The 25248-nt window shown below is 36.3% G+C and overlaps 1 protein-coding gene across 3 annotated transcripts in view; it reads left to right on the plus strand.

Moving 5' to 3' along the window:
* LOC127964789 (protein ITPRID2) overlaps positions 1–25248 on the plus strand; it is a 43768-nt gene that overhangs the window by 10365 nt on the left and 8155 nt on the right. The window contains exons 2-12 of one of the 3 annotated variants that reach the window (XM_052565126.1): positions 7498–7693; positions 8510–8552; positions 10662–10711; positions 11323–11376; positions 12788–12830; positions 12910–13008; positions 13904–14112; positions 18015–18676; positions 20577–20637; positions 21454–21542; positions 22425–23993. In XM_052565126.1, the coding sequence (XP_052421086.1) occupies positions 7540–7693; positions 8510–8552; positions 10662–10711; positions 11323–11376; positions 12788–12830; positions 12910–13008; positions 13904–14112; positions 18015–18676; positions 20577–20637; positions 21454–21542; positions 22425–23993 (3033 nt within the window). In that variant the 5' untranslated portion in view covers positions 7498–7539. Of the gene's footprint in view, positions 1–7497; positions 7694–8509; positions 8553–10260; positions 10490–10661; positions 10712–10899; positions 11117–11322; positions 11377–12787; positions 12831–12909; positions 13009–13903; positions 14113–18014; positions 18677–20576; positions 20638–21453; positions 21543–22424; positions 23994–25248 lie in introns of those variants that run through there. The other 2 variants (XM_052565127.1, XM_052565128.1) reach the window with 2 other exon arrangements.

Below are 25248 nucleotides of genomic sequence, written 5' to 3' on the forward strand. Positions count from 1 at the left end.
GGAATACAAAGTGTGCCATAAAACACACATGGATTAAAAACCAAAAAAAAAAACAGTGTGAAGCAAGGCCGAGGAACGCAAATCAGTGTTTTTTATCTGCCTCTTGCAATTAGAAACATATTTAGAATTAAATTAACTGGGAAAATGAGAAGGCCCAGATGGACTCGGTGTGCTCACATTTTCTGCACTGATTTAAGGGGAATAGTTTTGATAGCTATCTTAAAATGAGTGGGCTTTTGATGTTGACATTAAAATGTTGGTCCATCTGTTGCTTAGAAACTAGACAAATTAGGCAGATGCCTAATTTATTAGAACTTACAAAGCTATGCAAGGTAAAATAAATGTTTATAAACCATTCGTTTTGTTTACCTGTGCATCATACACAGTTATGCTAATTTGTTGGGTCGCCACTTGTTTTCGAAAGTATAATGGAAATTTTCAGCAAAAACACTTAAGAATGGCTGTAATAACACATGCAATAACTGCATGATATGATTTTTTTTATGATTTTGTCTGCTTACACTGTATAAAAAAACGTTTATGAATTTGTGTGCAATTATAAAGGAAAGAATCCCCCCCACCCCTCACAAAAAAATCAATATTGCAGTTTATGAAAAAAAAAATGAAACGGTTAAATATTAACTAGTAAGCTATTCCATCAACATTTACTTTTAGCCTAATGTGGGGTAATGCAAGACTGAAGATGTTTTACATATATTACCTCTATATTTAAAAATATATAGTTCATTGTGCTTCACCATTTACAACACACATTGTGTGTGTGTGTGTGTGTGTGTGTGTGTGCACCAGAGAAACTTCCAGCTGTTCTGGTTCTTGACACACTGAGTTTGATAGTGTCTGAAATTATTGTCACAATCCTTCTTCTCACTTGCTGTCAAAGAAATGTAAGCAGAGAGGGGGAATTACCCAAATTGGCATTAAAGTAAATACTGTGTCACGTGTTCAAAACAAAAGCTTGTCACATTCTCAGAGGAGACTGATTTTTGGACTTCAGCCCTCGGGTGAACACTTGCATAACAAAGAGATGTTCCGAAGCATTTTCCCTTGATCTTTTTTTAAGCTGAAAGCAGCGAGGCAGTTTTAGGTTTAGGTCTGTTCTACGTATTTCCTGTCTGCGGTGCACAAGTGACACATACAATTTGGTGCCCATATCAACATGTTGTGGTATTCACACGGCATGTGAAAGACCAGAAACATACTCTATGCAACTACTGAAATGTTCTCTGTGCAATGTAATGTTCTTATCCTAAAAATTACATTTGAGCATCAGCAACTACCTCATTATACACATTGTATTACGATTTAGAATATTGTGAAACATCAGTGACATAATTGGATTGAGATTAACATTGGACCAGAAGTGTGGGAGAGAGTGTGAATCTGTGGTATCATTTTAAATCTCTCTCACTCTATTTAAAGCTGCAGTAGGTAACTTTTGTAAAAATATATTTTTTACATATTTGTTAAACCTGTCATTATGTCCTGACAGTAGAATATGAGACAGATAATCTGTGAAAAAATCAAGCTCCTCTGGCTCCTCCCAGTGGTCCTATTGCCATGAATCACTAGGGTGCACCTATAATAAGTGTTTATATTCAGACTATTTTAGATTGCTTCGGGGGTACCGCGGCGGAGTAACCCAGTACCTTTGTGATTCTTCATAGACATAAACAGAGAGAAGTAGTTCCGGCTACGATGTTCTTCCGCAAGACGCAAGCAGTTCTGTTTATTAACTGCTAGAGCGTCAAAAGATACCTACCGCAGCTTTAATGCACATCTTGTCAGTAAAGCGGGTTCTCTAATCAGTGGTAAATCTCCATCACCTGCACGCTTTCACATGGAGCAGCATTTACTACACAGAGCCATTATTCACTGACAAGCTGCGCAAAAGCACAAAAATGTTTTGTGCATATTGTCAATGAACAACTGCTCTGTGTAGTATATGCTACTCCATGAAACTGCTGATTACAGAACCGGCTTTACTGACAAGATGCTCATTAAAAATCGCATTTTATTTGTCGTGCAGCCCTAGGTAGCTTCACTTTTGGCCAGTATTGCAGTATTATAGAAGTCTGTGATGCATCATTTTTCATACCAATAATTGATCTGTAAAATTTATCAAAGCAATAAATGATAAAATAAAAATAAATTATAAAAGTATCCTGAAGTAATGGTGCCTTATTCTAAAAGTATTCGTGATGTAGTTATATATGAACATTATCAGTTTAAAAATCCTGAGCTGGAGGAATATAGGGTTGTTTTGCTTTTGGCGTACCACAGGGCTCTATATTTAACCCTAAAATTTTGTCAACAGCAGCACATTCACACCCATGGGATTTATGGTACAGCTACAGAATAACCTTTTCTTTCTTAGATGCTGTGGTCTCTAAAACAATATCACAATGGAGGACTTCGTCAAAATGCCATGTTATTTCACAGGCTAGGCCTTGGGCTTGTGTTTAGAGCCAATACTAAAGGTCATTAAGGGTGGTAGTTCACCAAGACACTGGTGCTGGTTTCTACTGGATATTGTGTTTCTATATTTGGAAGAAAACATTACAGGTGTGGTTCGAAAAGAACAGCTTGCTGTGCAAGGCTTATCTTGTTCTGCTTTGAAGCTCATGACATCACTGCATGGATGCAAGATAACATTACTTTCAGGTCTCTGGCCATTCTTTCTTAAAACTAGCTGTGTTTTCCTCACTGGGATATTGTTTTCGCTGTAGATGTCTGTAAAATGATTAAGCTCCTTCTAAAGGTTAAATAGTACTGAGATTCATGGCTGTGCGGAGTTGCTAAAAGCAATTGGATTTCAGTTTTTTTCAACATTTTGACTATGTATGATTAAAAATATTTTTAACATTTGGGATTTGTTATGTCTGGAACCATCATTTCAACCAAATGGCCAACCATTTCAAATAGCCTCTAATCAAGGCATGCCCCCCCCCCCCCAATATTTAATAATTACTAGTTTGTCCATCCAATGGCTTCATGTATAACTCAGAATCACTAATACTTGTCTGTCTTGAACTTTCATGCTTGAGACATGGAATGATCTTGAAACTAGTCTGACTTTTTAAAGCATAATAAAATCTTATGACATTGTGATATCCTGAGTATCCAAATGTATGTGTTTAAATATATATTTCCAGTGAACTCATCCTGATTATATTAAATAAATTGCCTGGTTCTTCTGAGAATCAGCCTGTTTGGACCGGATATGGTATTAAATCACTAGGTCTCTGTGTAAGAATGATGCATTAACTGTGGGATGTTTCTTAGGATGGACTTTGATGTTCTGTTGTTTGTGCCTTGTTTGTTTTGGAGCCCCAGTCCTGTTTTTGTTTGGGGCCTTGGGACGTGGGGACTGACACAACGAGCAACCGGTCAAATCTGGAATGAGATGTGGGAACTGGGACGTACTCACTTCAACAGAAAGAGGTCATAGCGGGAGCATGTGTGGGGTGCATGCAGCGTTTTAAAAATAGTCCGCGTTTTCAGCCAAACAAGCTTTTGTTGAAGGGTTTGAGAAGGATGATATCGACAGAGTGTTTATTCTGTGGAATTGAGGGGGTCACTGATGTTCCTCACAGCTCTGACATCCAGCTATTCATCACAGACTCTATTGGTTTCCAATGTTTGAAGTGGTTAGTCTGCTTTAATGACAAAGGATCAGGGTTAAATACGTTTTTTTCTTTTCTCATTTTAAAGTCTGTTCACTATTTATACATACGTTGTCTTCTTCTTCTTCATATTATTATTATTATTATTATTATTGTTATTGTTATTATTATAAATGTATTGAATATAAAAAATTACAGTTCTTTGGTTTCCACAAAGCCATAGTATGAATGAAAAGTGGTCTGAGATGTTAAAAAGTGGTCTGAGATGTGGCCCCTACCAATGTGGACCAACATGTGTACATATAGACTGCATTTTAAGGGGTCTATGTTTGGATCTTTTACTTAAGTGTTAAAGCATGGAGTCTGATAAGCAGACTAAATAATTGCATATGTTCTGCTTTCATCACCACAGAGAACGTAATTCTAAATGGAAGGTCTAGTTGTGATTAAACATTTCGAAGTCAAAAAATTTTAAATAGACAAATAAATTTAAAAGAAAATGCACAAATGAGTTGTTCACAATAAGATGCATTTAAAAATAGAAATTAAATTAAATTTATGCAACTTTTTTTTGCAGTTTTGTATCTCAGTCGAATGAATGCATACAGTGTATCTTATATAATGCAAGGTTCATAACAAAAACACAGCTGGAATGCTGGGAATATTGGGACATTGTGTTTACAGTTTGCTGCAAAGGTTTCCCCTAGTTAGCATTCTGCATCTGTTCTGTGATTGGTAGATGAGCGGCATGCTTGACGTTGCTTAGTAGCGCTTATTTATGTAAAGTCACTGCTTTCCTCATCCTCCTTCCTGAAGTCTCTATCCATTTAAAGCAGAGTATGTAACTCAGTCAGCACTGTTTACAAATCTCAGGTCCAAAATGGAGCGGAGAGCACAAGTCCTCCCGTGTTTATAGAATTAAACATCTACGCTGTCAGTGAAAGGGAATGGAAGTTGTTGCTCTCATATATGACTGCTGTTACATGGCTTGTTGACAGACTTTCTTGTTGTCTGTTTATTGAATCAATAAACACGCTATTTAGGTTAGCATTTTGTTCTTTTTTGTTGGAGCAGCCATGTATCAAACTGGTAGTACGACTCATACTTACAGTATTTATTAGTATTTCAAGTCAGATATTAATGTTTTCTTTGAACTACATAAAAGATGTCAGTGGACACAGTGTTCTAGTTTGGATTGCTATAGCTAATCGACATTTGCTGATGTGATGCATAACTTACGGTTAACGTGACGTTATAGAGGGCCTATTTGTGTGGCAATGTAATTTATCATTGTGTGTTGCGAGTGAACAATTTGTTTTTAATGAGAAAACGGGTGTTTGAAACGGTTTTTAGGGAGTCTACATTCTGGAGTACTACACGGTTTGCTTCCTGGAGTCCAAAAATAACAAACCTCTGATGGGATTTGAACTTGTGAACAGATATGCAGATGAAACCTAGACTGTGTTTGCATTATAGACTTATTTATCAAAACCTAGTAGACTATTCTACAATATTAGGACATGCCTCTATGGAATACCTGATTGTGACTGGTTGCTTCGCAGCATTTTTCCGTTATATATTGTTGTAGAATGAATGTTAAAAAATGTTGTCGCTGTCAGATGATTTCCAGACATAACTGTGGTAGTTTGTTTCTTATGTATTGCTAATTTTATTTCTCAAATAATTAAAAAAAGTCTACTCATTAATATTGTATATTTTTTTTATATTTTAATAGATGCATATAATTAATAAAGAGGCGAATGTACGAAAAATAATTAGTTTTCACACATTTTCCACCCAATAAATATTTTAGAGCTTGACAAAAGTAGTAAAATGTATTTTAAAAAATGCCCCTGAAATGATAATGTATTATTGCTTTCCATGACATTTACAGATCTTTTAAAATTCGGCTGCCTCATATATGCATTTTTCAGGATGGTGGGATTTTTTTATTTTTATTTTAATGCTTGTTTGGTCTTATTTTGAGAACCATTGTTGTAGATTCTAATTCTGGAATGTGTATTCGTGTAGGTAGGCTATATTCCCCAATGTTGATGTGTTTCCTTATTATAGGCTTTGGTCATAAAATGTGGTGGTGTTTCTTGGTGGTTTACATTTGTCACACTTCAATGATCTGTCTGAAAATAGACAAATTCTATTAATAGTAGTGTGTGAATTGTGGGAGATCAGAATGCTGAATTTGGCCATCCCATTTGGTCAAGCTCATCTGTTCCTTCAAAAAGTGCCAGATCCCAAAACAGGAAATGACTCCGCACCAGCTTGTAATCTTTCAACTAAACAGACATTTCCTGCTCAACTTGTTTTTTGACTTTTCCTTTTTTACCATATATTCCAGTTAAGACCCAGCTTCGCCCCCATCTCTCTCTCCCTCCTCTTCAATCACTTTCTTTGCTTCTTATGGACAAGAATCTTGTAATCTCTGTAGATGTTATTAGTTTCTCATGCTGGTTATTTGTTGTTGCTGTCTTCACTTGGCCTTGTCTCTTATTTGATTTTCCAGTAATTTCTGGAATCAATGTTCCATCTGTTTTTTTGTTCTTGCTAAGTGAAATGTATTTCTGTTGGACAGGCATAGGTTATTTATTTAGGTTATTTGTGTTATCACCACACACACACACACACACACACACACACACACATATATATATATATATATATATATATAAATTTTAGCAAAATTTTTTGGATGATGACTATGCTATTTAAAGCTGCAGTGTCACATTTCTGCATGTCTAGCATCTATTATTGGACAAAAACACGCCACAGATAATTGCTTTTTTCAAGGAATAGTTTACCCAAAAAAGAAAATGCTGAAAATGTACTCACCCTTAGGCTATCAAAGACCAAAACATCTGAAAATAACATCACAATAATCACAAGTAATCCACACAGCTGGCATCTTTATGATGTTTTCAACTTAACTGTTGCTTCTGGCTAAAATACAAGTCATCTAGTCATATTATTGCTTGTCTGAATCAGGCAAGAGATATGCACAGATTAAACACTGTTTACAAGTTGTAAACAGTTCAAATTCCAAAACATTTCTAAAGAAATATGTTGTGGGCTTTGATGTGTGAGGACAACAGGTGATGGCCGTTTTTACTACAGGAAGCATTATTATTGTAGATCATGGATTCATATTTTGGCCAGACGTAACAGATTAAAGTTAAAATGCCTTAATGATGGAATTGTTTCTTTTTTGTTTAATTGATGGACCATGTGTGTTACTTGTTTGATGTTGTTGGACACTCACTTTGATGGCACCCATTCACTGCAGCGCAAGTGATGTAATGCTGCATTTCTCCAAATCATCTACAACTTTCACCACATTTTCATTTTTGGGTGCACTCTTCCTTTAACACTCCGCTTTTGTGATATGCATTACACTTACCCTAGATTGCAAATTCACATTAATTATCATGTAAAATAAGAATGTAGAAATTCATACAAATTTAAGCTAGTACATGTATATTATTATAGAGGTTTTGAATCAAGGCCATCTACTCTATGCTATGCACCTTGATTTCGGGAGTTCCGGGTGTATGTGTGATTGCAGACAGTGTGAAAAATGGTCTGTTACACATTTTGTTTTGACCCTTAAACTCATTTGCAGCTAATGCATTAAAGACATGCTGGCTCTTGCAGTTCTGTTCTTAAAGTGCTCAAATGAGCATAAGATGTGTACCATTTTGTTTAATGTGACTTCGTTGAGATTCTTACATATCTGCTTCATATGACACAAGACTATTCTATCAATCCCTCTGGAGACAAGGGGGATTGGCTATTGTCGTGTCATTCAGGTCTGACTCCGTCCCTTTTCGCTTCTCTGCAGGTGAACCGTCCTCCACTGTAGTATCCTGTCCAAGCTAAGGACATGGAGTGCGAGTCCCCCCCTGCCAGAGTCAAGAGGATGGCCTGGGCTCAGAGCCGAGGCTCCTGGCAGGCTTCTGAGTCTCAGGACCAGGGCGCAGAGGAGCCGCTGTCTGAACAGCCTATGGAGGATAAGACTTCGACAGCCTCAGAAACAGGTACAGTGCTTCTGTTAATGGTGTAATGCTTCAGATCTATTTGTTTCTGTACTAACAGACACTACATACTAGAGAATTTAACCAAGCAGCCATGTAGATTCAAAATATTTATTGCAAGAACTTAGATCAGTAGAAATGCTGCTAAAATACATACAGTGCAAGTTAAAAGGATTTATTTTAATTGTATGTGCTTTTAAATATAGCAATGCATACTAATAACCAGCAATATTTCTATTTTTATTACCATATATTTTTTTACTTAAGCATTTTTTAAACTAAAAAGAGGTAATTTGCCTATTATGGATTGTATTGTCTTTAAATGTCACTGCTTTTACCATACATTAGGCTTACAGATAACACTCTGCATTTTGAATGTCAGCATTTATTGCACTATAAAGATTCAGCAATAAAGTTGGCATGATATTTCTGTTTTCAGATGCAAACCGTACGGTTGTCATTTTGATCATTTATATCTGAGATTCCCAACTCGATGCTGGGATTTTGAGGGTTAGAAACTCTGTGGGAAGGTGTGCTGGAAGCTGTAATGCGGTTTTGAACACAGCAGGGAGAGATTTACTGAGGTCTGGCTGCTCGGCTTGGCATTTGATTCTCCATTCAAGTCACGATAAACCAATTAAGAACTAATAAAGGTTTCTGGAAAACGAAAGAATCGCGGACCACAGTGGTAGTTCAGAAAACCACTCCGTGTTAGTAGTCTCTGTTAGATTTGTTGTTTACTCTTTGCTCGTTTTTTGCTTTTAGGGAAATTAATTTGTTTATAACACGGAACATTTACTTGTCTTTTTTTCTCCTCAGGTCGTAAACCAAATCAAGTAGAGAACTGGCTCAGGACCTGCAGGTGAGTTAGCTAACAGACTCGCTGCTCATAAAATACAAATGCAAATGGTGTGAGAATGATCTGTGTACACGCCACAGTATGACGTGAATCGGTAAGCAAACAAAACGCTCAGATGCGGCAGAGAAAAGCACTCTGTCCGTTGTCTTTGGTGTCTCTGACAAGCAGTAAATTAGGGAGAATCGTGTGAATGGTTCAGAGGGTTCAGTCCTGGTTCTCTCAGACTCAGGAAAGTCGTTACTTGTGAGGACTGACCATTGTTCTCTGTGCTGCCAGTGTTTTTTTTGGTGTTTTGTTTAAGTCCTTTGGGGCCCATTAATGCTAAAGTTTTCCTCTGAGAGTTTTTAGTCTTTCTCTCTGTACTGCCAGGCTGCTTTATTTTTTTTTTAAGCTCTGAAGCGTAGGAGGAAAAAGCCATAGATTTACTTAGTAGATATACGTCCTTCATGACCAACATAAACCTTCCATGTGAAAAACAAAACAGAGATTCCAGAATTTCTGGTACGTGTCCCTGTCAACCGTGTCATCTTGTGATCTAGAAGGAAGCCGTATGTTTGTTTGAATGTTGCAGGTGATTTGGCTTTACGTCATTTACTTGGGTTTTCACAGAAAACATGTGAGAACCGTTTGTTGTTGATGATGTCATATTTAATTGCTGTTTGAGCCATACTCACTTTTTTTTTTTTTTTGGTACAGTGAAGGAATAAAAAACTTTTGTTTAGAATTAAGTTATGCCGCTGTTTCAGAGTAAAGAAAAACTACTAAAATGGACCCACATCAAATAAAAAAATTTAACATTAAATGTTTTTAAAAGTCTGTTATGCTGACCAATTCTGCATTTATTTTAACCAAAAAATTTGTTAAGAGGAACTTAAGACTGAAATATTATGAAATATTTATACAATTAAAAATAACTACTTTTTATTTGATTATATGTAAAATATAATGTATTTCCTGTATGGCATAGATGAAGCCATTACTCCAGTCTTCATTGTCACATGATCCTTAAGAAGTCATTTTAATATTCTGATTTGGTAATCAAGAAAATCATCACCAATTCCGATGAATAGAAAGTAAAAAAAAAAAAAGTGTTAGTAACATTATAAAACATTATTGTCACTGTTGATCGATTTAATGCATCCAAACTTTTGAACTTTAGTATATGTAATAAGTGTAAGATATAATAGTCTATCATATATATAAGTGCTATAAGTCAAACGATTAATCGCAGTTCATCACATCCAAAATATTTTTCTTTGTTTATATAATATATGTGGGTGCGCTGTGTATATTTATTATGCTTATATAAATACACACACATACAGTATTTATTATGAAAAAATTTAGATGTATTTACTGTACATTTATATATTTATAATAATTATTTTTGTATTTTATAAAATTTTATTTTGGCTGTGATTAATCGTTTTGACAGCTTAAAAAAAAACAAAAAACTAATTTTGTGTCCTAATGAAAAATAAATAACTGTTATTAAATGTAAATAACCAGTCTGAGATGGTATTATGAGTACATTTTTGGGGCTGATCTTATCTTTCACAGTTGATTTAATCAAATGCTCCTAGTGTAAATTCCACCCAGATGCAGGGTGTTTGAGCATCAACGCCACACACTAGGTCAATAAAAATACCTCGTGCTCGTCCTATTCCCAATTCCTGCTCATTAGAACACACACGAGACCGACATCCTCCTGTAGCCTGACAGGAAATGTAAGTGTCTTTATTGCTGAGAGTTTGCTGGATATCCGGAGCTAGAGAGATTTCGGTGCTGGTGCTGCTGCTGGTGTTGTGAAACATGGCCAGCGCGCGGCAGAGCGCAAGCTATTCTTAGCCTCGTTTTACGTGGTGTGTGTTTTTTCTCACGCCGTTCGGATCTCCAGGTGTCTGGATGAAAGTGGCAGGGGATTTCGAAGGCAGCGTTTTGTAAGTGTCGAGACGACAAGTTCATGCCAAGAAAATCTGTGTCAGCGCTTTGCTAAGTAACACTTCAAGAGAGGGAAAGGTGTTTGTGCGTGTTTCTGCTCGAGTGACATTTTTTTAGGGAGAGTTTTGTCGAATAGAAAGAGGATATGACGTGTTACTGATCTTTCAACAGGACTCCTCTCGGGGCCTCTTTGGATGAACAAAGTGGCACTCCGTCCAGAGGTGAGTCTATCATCATCTTCAGACCGAATTGCTGCGTTTATCTGCATTTACAGAAGATTTCTATGTTAGTCTGAAGTAGGTTTTACTGCAAAAAGTTACTCAACTGCCTGCTGACTCTTTTCTCTACCACTCCTTGTGAACTTTGGAGCAAGGTCTCTCGCACTGCACTACAGCGCATGCACATTCACTGGCACACACACATACACACACACATGCACGCACATGCACGCTCACTGCTTTGGGGCCAATAGCAGACCCCCACACACTCCAGGCAAAGAAGCGCCTGATTAGACGTACATTTCCTCAGAGTTTAATGCTAAACAGGATTGAATCCAAGAGCAGGATAATGTGTTATGGATCAGGTCATTCTAAACTGCATTGGCATTATTTCAGATAACTACTTAGGTAAGCCATTTGCACTTAAGAGTAAATATTTACCGTTAACCTCTCCGTGCGTGCGAGCTTAAGCCACATTCAGGCTTTGAAGGGTAGCGTTGGAGTGTTTTTTTTATGGGGGAAGAGAATGGGAAATGAACACTTGTTCGGCACGATGGGTCAGTGCAAAGTGTTTGCTCTCTGAAAGCTGTTTTCTTTGCTTTGTGTTTTTTTAGGACCATTGAAGAATGGCTGTAGCTTTGAAGATGACCTGTCCCTGGGAGCTGAGGGTAAGTACTCTCCACTTTCTTCTTCAATCAGACATCATTTCTCTCAATTGTGTTCCTTTGTGAGGAATCTGACAAAGAATTTCAAGAATTCCACATAGCTATTTTGAGGTTTATAAAAAGCGACTGACAAACAAGAATGACTGCTGCCGTTGTTAACATAGTATATCATTTGTCGATTTTTGTGCTGATTAGTCTTTGCTTTCTCTTTGGATTATGTGCTGTTTTGAGTTTGCACAAGGACACAAGGCGGCATGCACACACTTGCATGTGATACTCAGGTTAAAAGACTGGTCTTGGCACATCAGATACCTTATCTCTGGTTTCATGGTGTGTACCCTATGGCCCATGTGTTAACGGGTGTGGAAGGGTTTAATAATAAAAGTGACTTTACATCTCACTTTTTATTCCACAAGGTCTCAATGTCAGAAATGTAGCAGAAGTCTTTTGTTAGCTGACAGTTATTTGCAATCAGGAATTATTTTATGCTGATGCATAATTTTTTTCACATTTAGTGCTTGATAATTGTTCATTTTGGACCCTATGTGTGCAAAAAAAAGTTACCAAATAATTAAAACAATAATTATAACTTTGCATCAGTAACATTTACAAATATTATTATTGTTAAAAGTACTCGTGGTATTTGCATGTATAATTGGAGCTCTTTTTTCCTGGTAAATTGTATTGTATGTGTGGGTGTATTTTTACACTTCTAGAATGACTAGTTTAAAGTGAAAACGTTCTTCACAGACTCCCCACAAGCTATTGTGTTATTGCAGTCGAGCAGATGTCACCCTTCGGTGTGTCTGTACGTGAAGAAACGAGTCCAGACTAGTTCCACTGAAACTCTTTTTGCTCTTATTGACAAGAGCACAGGAATCAGGCAGCACCAGTTCTTGGAATTTCTGTGGAAATTTAAGGTTGAGCATTTTTACCTGAGGCTGATGGATGAGTACATGCGAGACAGGACGCTTCAGAACAGAAAAGCTCTGGTTAATGTCCTCTACATCTCTGTGTTCAATCCTGTCCTCCTTAGTGAACTAAAACCTGGTGTCTAATGTGATTTGTAACACGAATCATTTGGCAGGTTAGGATGTGTGCTCATATAATTCTGTCATTGTGTGCTGAGTGCTGAGGAAAATGTTCCACAATGTGGATTGTCATCCGGAGTGGATGGTTCTCCACTGAATAAATCACTTTTGGAAATTAACATCATCACAATGTTGAATAAGGCTCTTTCGTAAGGAATTTCTGACAACTCCCACTATGCTAAAATGACAGCCAGGGCTTATGGTAAATTTCCCTTGTTGTGTCAAAAATCGAGAGGTGGGTTCAAGGGAGTGTGGTATCAATGTGGTATCATTGGGTAGGAATCCAGCACAGTTAAGCTTCTCTTTCTCTCATGTCTCTAAAGCCAATCACCTCCAGAAGAGCAGCACAAAAATGGTGGCCAATGGGTAAGTAGGTCTTGCTAAATGTTCCCATTTCTTTCCGTTTTGGTCTGGTCACAGGCTGGTCACTGTCTTCTTTCCTCAGCTATGAAATCGCAGCCGAGGCAAAAAGGAGCCAGTTCAAGCAGAAGGGCAGAAGTATGAACTCCACAGGCTCTGGAAAGAGCAGCACCACTGTGTCCAGGTACTTTACCACAATGATGGACTGTGGTCATTAACGCATGCAAAATCTCCAGTGAACCAGTGATAGGGCAAGGGATATATTTTATACTCATTTTAGCCATATATGTGTGTGTGTGTGTGTGTGTGTGTGGTCAATGGCAACCTATTTCTTACATAACTGAGCTAGATTCTAATATACACACATTAAAAAAAGCCAAAGCTATGGTATATTAACTTATTATATCAGAATTATGCTGATATACTGCACTCTAGATATTTGTATGAAAACTGATGCCCATATCGGTTAGCTGGATAATACCAATTATAATAAAATATTGTAAAATAATAATACAAATAATATATTTCCAAGTGACATCTGCAAACAAACATTGCTAGAGGGTCTTCTCAAAACTTCACATTCCTGAGCCATTAGTGCTTTTATTTTTATTTTTTCACTTTTTGCCCTCATTTCTGATTTATAATTTCATTTTTATGAAATTACATCATTACATTTTTTGCCTTTATTTCATGAAATCTTTTTGTGTGATATTTTGTTTTTAAGTGTCGCTTAAGTGTTTTTTCTGGCCTTGATCTGTAACTTGTTTATTTAGTTTTATTTTATTTAATTTTCACAAACAAATTGTAATTCTTTCTGATACTGTTAATGGTGCAGAAAATTGCACGATGTACCTCTTAAATTAATATCTATCAATATCGATATTAAAATATTATTATAAATATTAGCTGACTTTTGAGTACTTTTTTTTCATTTAAAATGTACTTGGTAAGTCACATGGTAAAGTTTATCTGACGATCTTCTGTATGCAGCGACTTATTAATTGCTTTGGCAAACATCGATTGTCTGTTTGCATGTAGATGAAGGTGTATGTCTTTAATATTTGTTGTTTTTCCTGCAGCGTGTCAGAACTTCTGGACCTGTATGAGGAGGATCCAGAGCAGATCTTGTACAACCTCGGCTTTGGGCGTGAGGAGCCTGACATCGCCTCAAAAATCCCTTCTCGTTTCTTCAACTCCTCTTCTGGCGCCAAGGGCATTGATATCAAAGTTTACCTGGGAGCCCAGATTCAGCGCATGGAGCTGGAGAACCCAAACTATGCCCTGACAAGTATGTAGAACGTGCTGTGCTCAACACAATTCATGGCATCTGATAGTACTTCAGCCACCGTGCCTGTGCACGTTCAAAATTAATGGAGGCATGAAAGTAAATATTACATGTTTCAAGAAGGGTGTAGCATTTACAGCAATTAGTCATTTTGATTGTCCCCTGCTTTTTTTATTTGAAAAATAATAATTACATCATAGTTTCGTTTTTCGCTAGCCATGGTGCAAAGAAAAAACATTGTAACCAGGCAACTGGACAACTTTTAAATCAACACAAAGTTTACTTTTAATGCACGTTCTCAGTCCTATTGTGCGTGTTATTTCAAATAACAAATGTTTGTCATAGAAATCTTCTGTCCAAATAAGTTAATACGTTTGTCTACATTTTGAAATTACTTTCTTTTTTGGCTCACATTCAAAACATTCTCCGATATCTCCATTCCGGGTTTCCTATTATAGTCTCCTATAATAATCTATTATAATTTCCAATATAATCTCTGTAATGTTTCACAAATCTTCATTGTATTTTGTTTGCTTCTAGTCTGTTAGTGTTTAATTAAATGTATATTTCTGACATGCAATCAAAATTATCGATGTTATATACCTTTTGACCAGTATTTTTTTTTTTTTTTCATTTGTATCAATTACTGGTATTACAAATTTAAAATAATCAATTATTTAATTGTTCATGTTATCTTAAAGTCATTCTTCAAAATGTTAATAGTTTAATAAATATTTAAATATTCAAAATGTTTTATCTAACATGAAATATTAGTAATATTAAACTAAGACATTAAAATGTATAACTTCATAGATATTTGAAATAAAATTAAATAAAAAAAACATCAAAACTAGTCAGACTTTAACTAAAAATATAAAGTTGCACCAGCTCATTTGCATTTAAAGGGGAAGACACGGAAATTATGCGCTTTGGCTCATACCCAAAAATTGCCGCTGCTGTCACCACCTTTGAGTTAGGTGGGCGTGGTTTCAGCAGCCAGCTCCCGCCTTTTTGCCCATTTTTGATTTTCCGGGAGTGACGCTCTGTGATGCGCAAATTAATCCACAAATTAATCCACCTCTTCTTCAGCGGTTCAAATTTTCGTCAGTATATAGACAGAGCTATGTGGAGCGATCTTTGAGAACAGCATTTTGAAAGAGATTCTCACTAGACAGTCTTGTGCAACTGGATGCATGTATCTAACCATAAAGAAGAAAGACAAAGACAGCCAGGCAAGAGATGAAGGAAGTTGTGGTGCCTAAAAGAGAAGTGGTTTTAATTTTAAGATCACATTGCAAAATGCTTTGTGCTCATTTATCAATAACTACGTATCTTTAAGCAAACGCTGAGCTTTGAGCCTTCCAACACTCTCTGATCAACTAAGAGTGCTGTACAGACTCAGCTCAAAAGAAGCAGAACACAATGAAGCCATTGTCCTCCATGAGCACAGAAACGAGAGGGAGAGACAGACGGCAACAGAGAGAGAAAGTGTCAAGCAGAGCTGATTCTGCCATCCGCTCACATCAGGATTCGGCCTGTGTGCCAGCTCTGTGCCAGCTTGTGAATTGGCCTACATTTGCATAATTCTCACTGAGCCAAGACAAAGCAGCGGAACAGGAAGAGCCTGGGTGAGGGTAGGGATGTGTGAAGTCTGTAATACGGCCTGTTTGATTGGGAGTGCACTGCTTTTTGCTTCAGGATTGTTTTGCAGCTTAGTTTTAGTTAAAGCTTGTGCACATTCTGCTGATTTTAACTAGCCTGACATTTAACTGTTGGGACAAAATGTAAATTTCAATATCATTAATATGCCAGTTATAATTTACTCACCCTTATGTCATTCCAAACCAAGAAAAGAGCCATAAAAACTTACGTCTAACTTAAAAATCGGTCAGTCTGTCTCAGTGTCTGTCTAGCTATCTGTCTAGCTATCTATCCATCTGTCTCTCTGTCTTTGTATTTTTATTTATATGTATGTTATTATAGTTAACTGAAATTAAAACATATTTCATAATTAAAAAAACAAACAAACAAACAAAAAAAAAAACGTAAACTATTTTTATTCCAGCCAGTGTTCAAGGTAACATGTATTATTTTAATTTTGTTTAACTTTAGGTACTAGTTGAAAAACTAAAACTAATTAATAAAAATGTATAAAGTCTATATATATATGTGTGTGTGTGTGTGTGTGTGTGTGTTCGTGTGTGTGTGTGTGTGTGTGTATAAAACAATTTGTCACTCGTAAATTAATTTAAATAAATATTGACGCAAGTAATCATTACATAGTACATTATATTAGTACTTACAGTAAGTAATTATTACAGCAATAATAAGTTAATAAGTTACAAATTAAAAGTAATTACTGTAAAGCAATTATTTAAGTTAATTATTAAAAAATTAACAAGGAAACAAATTATGAGCAATAGAGCAAATGGTAACACTTTATTTTAAGGTGTTCTTCTTGCACGTTACATCTACTTTCTATTATAATAAAAATTAATTATCCAATTGCGTGCAAGTAACCCTCATCCTAACCCTAACCATGTAGTCAAATAATATTACTTTGTACTTAAATGTATAATTACACTGTAATAAGGACAATTTAAAGTGTTAAGAAACAAATAACATTACAATCAGCAACAGGTCTATAAGCTTACTACTGACTTTATTATTTTTATTTATTGTTTGCTGCTGCTTGTTTACATTCACTTAAGACCAACAGTTTATGCTAATAACCACTAGGCAGACATTCCGACCAAGAAGTGTATGTGAATGTTTATTCACATTACAGTGAAGTGTTCAGTGGATTTGTTCTCCCATGTCTTGTTGACTTTTCTTACATAAGACTTGCTTCCTCCTCCCCAAATACTCGTCTGTGGGGGCTGAGATCTCGAATCGGACGTGCTTGTCCCTCTCTTACAGAAAGCCATGTGCTCTGTTCCTCTTTTCTTTTTCTGGCTTAAGTCCTGCATGCAGTTCCTGAACGCTGACTGCATTGTAGGAGATAAATGAAGACTATTGATTTCTGAACAGCACACATCACTGGCTTTTTATCACTTGTTATCATTCCAACACATGCCTGCAGTATTGTCAAATCCTTTACCTTTATGTCTGACGGAACAAATGATGAGCTTGATGTTGATAAAAACCATCAAGTCTTGTACAGGACTTGAACACCATCGTGTTTTGTACTGGATCCTTTTTTTGTTTTTTTGGGGGGGTTTTTTGCAACAGGAAGCCCTGAATTTTTAGAATATTCCAAATTGCACGGATTATGATTGTAGTGACTCAATTTTGTTCGCCAAAATTTTTAGAGCAACGGTTTAAATGACAAGACCCTAAACAGAAACGGTTCTTGACTCATTTTGAATCTGACTGAGCCAAATCTGATTCCTATGGAATCCATTTCAGAAATTATTTTATTTGTCAGTTATCATTTATTCGTTTGTTTGTTTATCTATTTGTTGAAGTTCTTTCCAATTAAGAATATTATTATATTATATTATATTATATTATATTATATTATATTATATTATATTATATTATATTATATTATATTATATAATTTATAATATTAAATTAATAATAAATTATTGTTTGTTTAGAGCTTTAGAATACATAATGTTTAGAATATATTATATTATATTATATTAAAATTTTAACAAAAACAACAATATAATAGAATATAATAAATTGTAAATTGTATTACATTAAGTTTTTTAAATATTACTTTTTTTAATTGCCATAGTAATTGCAGGAAGCACTGTTTAAAATTGACCGTTTCTCTAGTGTTTTTTTTTTTTTTTTCGTTTGAATTTCTTAAATTTTTAATTGAAGAGTAAATAAAAGTTGCATTTGGAAACCGGCAGGAAATGGTCTGTTCTAAAGCTCTCCTTCTTTTTCTGTAGGTCGGTTCCGTCAAACAGAAGTTCTGGCCACGGTGGCAAACGTCTTCTCTGAGATCTACTCCCAAGTGTCTGGAAGACCCATGGAGAAAATCGGCAGTTGCGACATGGAGACTAAACCCCCCACTCCATTAAAAAGGAATAATTCCGCTCTAAATGTAGCCAAGATCCTAAAACGGAACATTACGAAACAGAACCTGTTGGCCTCTGCCATGGAAGGAGCAGCCAAACAGCTTTCAGCGCCTGACTCTGACAACACAGAAGGTGCAATCTCTGACGCACGGGCCGGACTCATGGATACCGAGCACAAACCACAGCAGAAAGGCTTTAGGAAAAAAGATTCATCTCTGGCCACAGTGACTGAAGAGGCCCAGCAAAGTATCTCAGAGGCTTCAGTCAATGGAGACCTCCCAGAACCTTTGCTCAAGGACTCTACGTTAATGAATGGTGACCACTCCACTGAGACACCAGCTCTGGATAAACACATGCCACATTCCCCCGTCCAGGTGAACATCAGTCGGGTGTCCGACGAGAGTGACTTCAAGAAACCTGAGAGCCAGGAGACCATCACTTCCACCCCAGATAAAGAAGCGTCCAACCTGTTGCCCAACCCACACATAGCCCACCTGCTCAGCCAGCCCAGAGACTCGTTTGAAATGGAGGAGGTACGGTTCTCTCTTGCTTCCACTTTAACAGAACAATCCTCCCTGCTTGTCCTTGTCCAGTTCTCACGCTGACAATCATCTCCAAACTTCTCCCAAAGTTTTTTTTGTTGTAAAAACAGCGGAGGGTCATGACACTGCAAGCTAAAAATAAGTAGGGAGGATGTTCTGGGGATTATGGTTTTGCCTTTGATAATGTTAAAGCATGCTACTGGATCCTGATCCTGATAGCAGACAGTGTTCATCAGTGATACTCAAGTCCGGCTTGCCGCAAGTTTATCAGTGGCCAACACCATGGCCTCCAAAACGTACAAGTGAGCAGTTTCTGACAATAAAACGTTTCCTCATATCATTTTCTGCTATTTTAGCTATTTGAACGAATTAAAAGTTATTTACTAATTTTGAGTTTGATATTATATTATGCACTTCAGTTGAGCGAGTGAATCATCTGAGCTGATTCTGTCCATGATTCAGAAAGATGACTCCTGCACTCACTTCAGTATGATTTGTGATGAGATTCGACGGTTTCAATAAAAATATGATCAGGGTGATTTTTTTAAGCCCTGTACTACTCATATTATATTATACAAATATTTGTATATCAATATTGGTACTTATTTATTAATTTATTAGTAGTATTTTTAGAAGGAAGCTTATATTATATTATATTATATTATATTATATTATATTATATTATATTATATTATATATTAATATATTTTAAAGAATTGAAAACTCAAAAATAATAATTGTAATTTACTATTAGAAAATAATAATAGTCATGATAAATATAATTTTTAATATCAGTGTTCAGTTAATTTCTTTATTTTTTACTCATATTATATTATACAAATATTTGTATATCAATATTGGTACTTATTTATTAATTTATTAGTAGTATTTTTTAGAAGGAAGCTTAAATTATATTATATTATATTATATGAATATATTTTAAAGAATTGAAAACTCAAAAATAATAATTGTAATTTACTATTAGAAAATAATAATAGTCATGATAAATATAATTTTTAATATCAGTGTTCAGTTAATTTCTTTATTTTTTACTCATATTATATTATACAAATATTTGTATATCAATATTGGTACTTATTTATTAATTTATTAGTAGTATTTTTTAGAAGGAAGCTTAAATTATATTATATTATATTATATGAATATATTTTAAAGAATTGAAAACTCAAAAATAATAATTGTAATTTACTATTAGAAAATAATAATAGTCATGATAAATATAATTTTTAATATCAGTGTTCAGTTAATTTTTTTTTTTTTTTTTTTTTTTTTTTTTTGGTGTATCAAGTTTCAAAAAAGTTAATCATTTACTCACCCTCATATCATTATAAACCTGTATGACATATTTTCTTGTGCTCTGTGGAGCACAAATGATAATATTTTGATGTGTCATTTTTACACACTTAAACACAGTCAGGGGACTCCAGTGAACTCCAAGTTATTTTTTATTTTTTTTTATTTTTTGTGCTCTGTAGAAGCAAGTCAGTAGGTCATAAACTATAGGTTTGGACCAACATGAGGGTGAGTAAATAATTACACTTTAAAATTTTGGTTGAGTTATCCCTTTAAAAAGCTAAGAAAATTATAAGTAAACCATTTATAAGTCTGTTATAGCTCTATTTGTCTGAACATCCTGTCAGGGTATGAGACAGTAACACTGGCTTGACCTACAGTGTCAGTCCGGGGTGTGACTATCCGTTTGTCCAACCACTCAGTACTTTTATCAGCTCATTTTATATGCTGGCCTCTGTTCATAGTGCATTTTCTAAAGGATGGCTCATGAGTTGCATAGTTTGAGTATCTAAAATTGGTGTAATGTTCAAGTGTCAAGTGTGATCTGTCTGACTGGTAATAATCGATTTCTTTGCAGTTGCAGAGTAATGAGGATGAAGCTCTTCCTGGTCCTGGTGGCATGTCTCGAGCTGGCAGCGGTAAGTGTGTACCCACTGCGGTTATCAGTCATGCTACCAGGAAACCAAATTTGTAATAGTGTCTAAAAGTATATGCCTTTTTAAATCAAAACAAATATCATGTAAAATAGTTTGTTTTTTAGTTTGTTAGCTTGTTGTTTGTTTGGCTATGGTATTGTTTACAACATCTGTGAGATTTGGATTGCTATATAAGGCTTTTGTGTTTTTGTATTTTTTTTTTTTATTGAGTTTTAAAAATGTTTTCAGACTCATTCCTCTTGAGAACATAATGACCATGTGATCAAATCCGGTTTCCTTTCCCTAAAGAAAAACACAGGCACTTTTTTTCCAAGAATGCAGAGGAAGACATGTCTTATTTAAACACTAGACATAACTGTGATGTGTTTTATCATGCCCAGCCCTAAAGAGCTGAAGGAGACTGTAATATGTGTTTTAGATTAAGTTTGGATCAAGTCTGCCCTCGTGTGGTAGAATTCAGTAGATGTTCACTATTCAAGTACGTAGAATTCTGGCTTCAAGTTTTATCAATAGCATGTGTGTCATTATGAAGATTTCAACATAAAATAGTAGAGCCATTATTATGATCGGTCTTAAGCAACCAAAGCTATATCTATCTGTGTTCAGACATTCCTCAAAGTAGGTTATGGAATTACACTAAAACAGTGATATGAAAACAAAAACAGGTGGACTGAACCTAAATAATGAGATTGAAGCCTTAAAACTCATAAGCATGATTTATAATAACAGGCTTGAATTTTGAGAAGTCTTGGACTGCTGGGAAATCAGTCAGTCACTCTCAGTTTGGTCTCCCTACAGAGAGGTTATTGAGGACTGCCAGCCAGCAGTCTGACAGCAGCGGGTTTGCTGAGGACCCATCCACAGACGGTTCGGGTAATCACCTGAAGGTACGTGAGTGTGGGCATAACCATCTGGGCTCTCTACAGCCTATGAATACTAAGATTGTCATTCTCCTTGAGCCCAGTAAAAAAAAAAAAAAAAAACAACTTTGTCTGAATTCAGCTTGCACTGACATCAAAAAGTATGAAACTTAAAATAATGTAAAAGTTTGATATATTTTTTACAAATATTTTATAGTAGGAAAATTATTATTATTTTTAATTATAAAAAATAATCATTATTAATGCATTAATTTATTATTTATGCAAATACAACTTTTATGAATAATAATAAAATAAATTAGCAGTGCCTCCATTTAAATGAAATGTAATCAAGTGTGTTTTTCTGAATATATTTGCCAAAGAAATCTTAAATTTCATTAAATGTAGATAAACCAAATTTGTGCTTGCTATGTTATAAAAGATACAGAATAAATTGTATATGCAAATGCTTATTATACTTATTGGTTTAAAGTACATGTTGTTGGGATGTTCCCAACCTCATTAATATTGTCTAGTAATTTATGAACATGCTTTCAGATTACTTTTTATACAAACATTGAGAATATTGACTTCAATAAGTTCTATAGGAATATCCATTTTTTTCATAGGAATATGAATATGTAGTAAGTAGTGGACATTGTCATGGTCTAACCCAGTATTTGGTATCTCTGAAATCTTGGTATCTCCCTCTGAATCTTAAGAAATGTTTTTGAAATTATGAATTAAGATGTACCAGAGCTTAAAATTGTGGCATGTGTGTTCATAGGGGAATTTACAAAACATAAATGAGGACAAAAATAAATTGCTGTGTTCTTTCAACAACAACGTTTCTAAGAACCAGTCCCTCATGGATAATGGAAGTGAAACTTCTCTCTTGAACTTTCTTAGGTACAGGAAAGCTCAGATAGCTGTGACAGCGAAAACACAGTGACATCACATGCAGGAGAAGTCAGAACAAACATATCATTGGAGTACCCCAACTTTGAGAGGTTACAGTGTGAGGAAGCCCATCCTCAGTCCAACAAAGGGACATTTAGCCAGAGTAGAGCCAACCGAGAAGTCCCTGAGATCACCAGCCTCCAGATTCCCAGTTCAGACTCTGACAATTTTAGCACCAATGGACCACCCCTTTCTCCTGACTCTGATAGGGCTTCCATAGTTGAATGCAATTTCACCACAGCACAAAAACCCACCGGAGACTCTCCAGAAGTGGATTTGAGTACGATGGTAGATCCTGCAACAGATTCCATCTTGGATGTAGCTCATGAAGGCAACCTATCCCAGCCTGATTTAGGCATAGATCTCGACTCTGAGGATTTACATCCATCCTCCGGACCAGAGTCTTCAGATCTTCCAGAGTCTTCGGATCTTAAGCAATGCCACCCTACAACTCAAAGAAGACAAATGGCCCTCCAAACAGCCCATCAAAGGTCATCCTCTGTGGACGAGGAACGTCCCGGCCGAGTATGGGTGAGGGACAGGAACTTGCTGAGGGAAAGCTTGGAGAGGAATCCTTTAAGGAGATCTAGCTCCCTCCCAACACCTCCGCTCAGCCCAGCTCGAGTGGTCACCTCCATGCGAATCCAACTCGGAAAGGGTTCGGTCAAGCATTGTACCCCACCCTCATACTCGTACCGCTACGATGGAGAGAATCGCAGTGACCGAGAAGAAGGGGATTCCATTATGGAAGAAGATGAAGTGGATCATGATGGTGGCCAATCAGTTCTCTTAAATTCTGCTCCAGCAGGTGGTTTAAAGACAGGCAGGGAAACACCACCACACCTTCTCAATGTACCCCAGCATCTGACTCGCTCTTCCAGCTCGCTTTATAGTGTCCCTGCAGACTGGCTTCAGAAGCCCTTGGGAGAAGGTCCAAACTGGAGCACAAGTAGCGTCCCAAACCTTAGTCAATTTACAGGTCCGGGCCACCCTCCTCCTCTTCCTCCTCATGGGGCCTTCTACTCTCCACATCAAGGAGTGGCCTCCAACTCCTCATACCCTACCAGACTTCCCCACCACAATCCCTTCCCACAACCACAGAGCTCACCTCATCCTCAACCTCTTCAGAGCAATACATTTACTCCACCACAGGGGGCGCCATTTACACCCCAGCACAGTATGCATTATGCTCATCCTCACAGTGTGCCTTACAGCCCGTTCTACTCACCTTATCACGTTCCTCAGGGAGCTCCCTACGGCCCCTCGTTGAACATGCAGGGCAACCTGTATCAACCTCACGTCCCTCTCGCGCAATCCCACAGCGCCCCCTACAGTCTGGGCTTCAATTGTTATACTCATCACTCTGGCGCCGCCTACAGTCATCCATATTATCCATCTCCCCCCTTCCCTTACTCATTTGAGACACCACCTGCCCCAGCACTTGCAATGGGCAGCACAGAGATGCAGCTCAGGAGGGTCCTGCATGACATTCGTGGGACAATGCAGAATCTTGGTCAGGTAAGAATTGCCAAAATTCTTTGTATACTTATGTATTACATGAACTGATTTCATGATTCTCTAAACAATCTTAATCTGTGGTAAATGTGGTTATTAATAAGGCTGTGCCTGACATGCTCTTATTAGTAATTGTTTGTGATAAAAGCTGAGTGGAATGACAGTATACACTATTTGACGGTAGGAATAGGTTAGCTGGTTTTTGCTATAACACAGAAGATATATTTGCATGGGCTGAACTGTTTTGTTATTTACACATAACAGTGATTGCGAAACATAGAGTGGGGTGTGTCCCAAACAAGTCGAGACGAGAAATAACTTCTAAAGTGATGTTGCTAGTGAAGTGGAATTTAGATGTTTATGATTACCAAGCAGTGTTGCAACTTAGTATTTATTTTAATATGATAAGCAAAGTCAGCACTTTTGGTTGTATTTTATTATTATTGATGATAATAATAATAGTGTTAACAATAATGATAATAATAATAAGTGATGTGACATTCAGCCAAGTATGGTGACCCATACTCCGAATTCGTGCTCTGCATTTAACCCATCCGAAGTGCACACACACAGAACAGTGAACACACAAACTCACTCACACACTCACACACACACACACACACACAAACACACCCGGAGCAGTGGGCAGCCATTTATGCTGCGGCGCCCGGGGAGCAGTTGGGGGTTCAATGCCTTGCTCAAGGGAACCTAAGTTGTGTTATTGCCGGCCCGAGATTCGAACCCACAACCCTAGGGTTAGGAGTCAAACTCTCTAACCACTAGGCCTCGACTTATGCTGTTATTATGCTGATAATGCTTATGCCTATGCTGATAATGCTGTTATTACATATCTACAGTTACATTTATTCTTATTATTTATAAATGAACAAATAATTTCAAAATAAAAACAGAAAATCATCAAAGGATTTTGTGTTTATAGTATTTCGTGCCATTAAACTGTTGTGCTGCTTAATAATTGTGCAAATATATTTTTGTCAAGATTGTTTGATTTAAAAAAAAAAAAGCATACTGTATAGTTTAAATGGAAATCAGAAGTCATTTGTATCTGTTATAAGTCTTAACTGTTACTTTTTTCAATTTAATGCATCGTTGCTGAATTACAATGTATAAAAATTATAATTAAATATTATTAATATTATAAGTAATATTAAAAATCTGCCATATGTACTTATACATATGATACACACACATATACAAAGTATATATACACACGGGTTAAATGTGAACTCCCACTGAC

This window comes from Carassius gibelio, chromosome B9 (assembly GCF_023724105.1).
Source record: "Carassius gibelio isolate Cgi1373 ecotype wild population from Czech Republic chromosome B9, carGib1.2-hapl.c, whole genome shotgun sequence".
Classification (NCBI taxonomy): Eukaryota; Metazoa; Chordata; class Actinopteri; order Cypriniformes; family Cyprinidae; genus Carassius; species Carassius gibelio.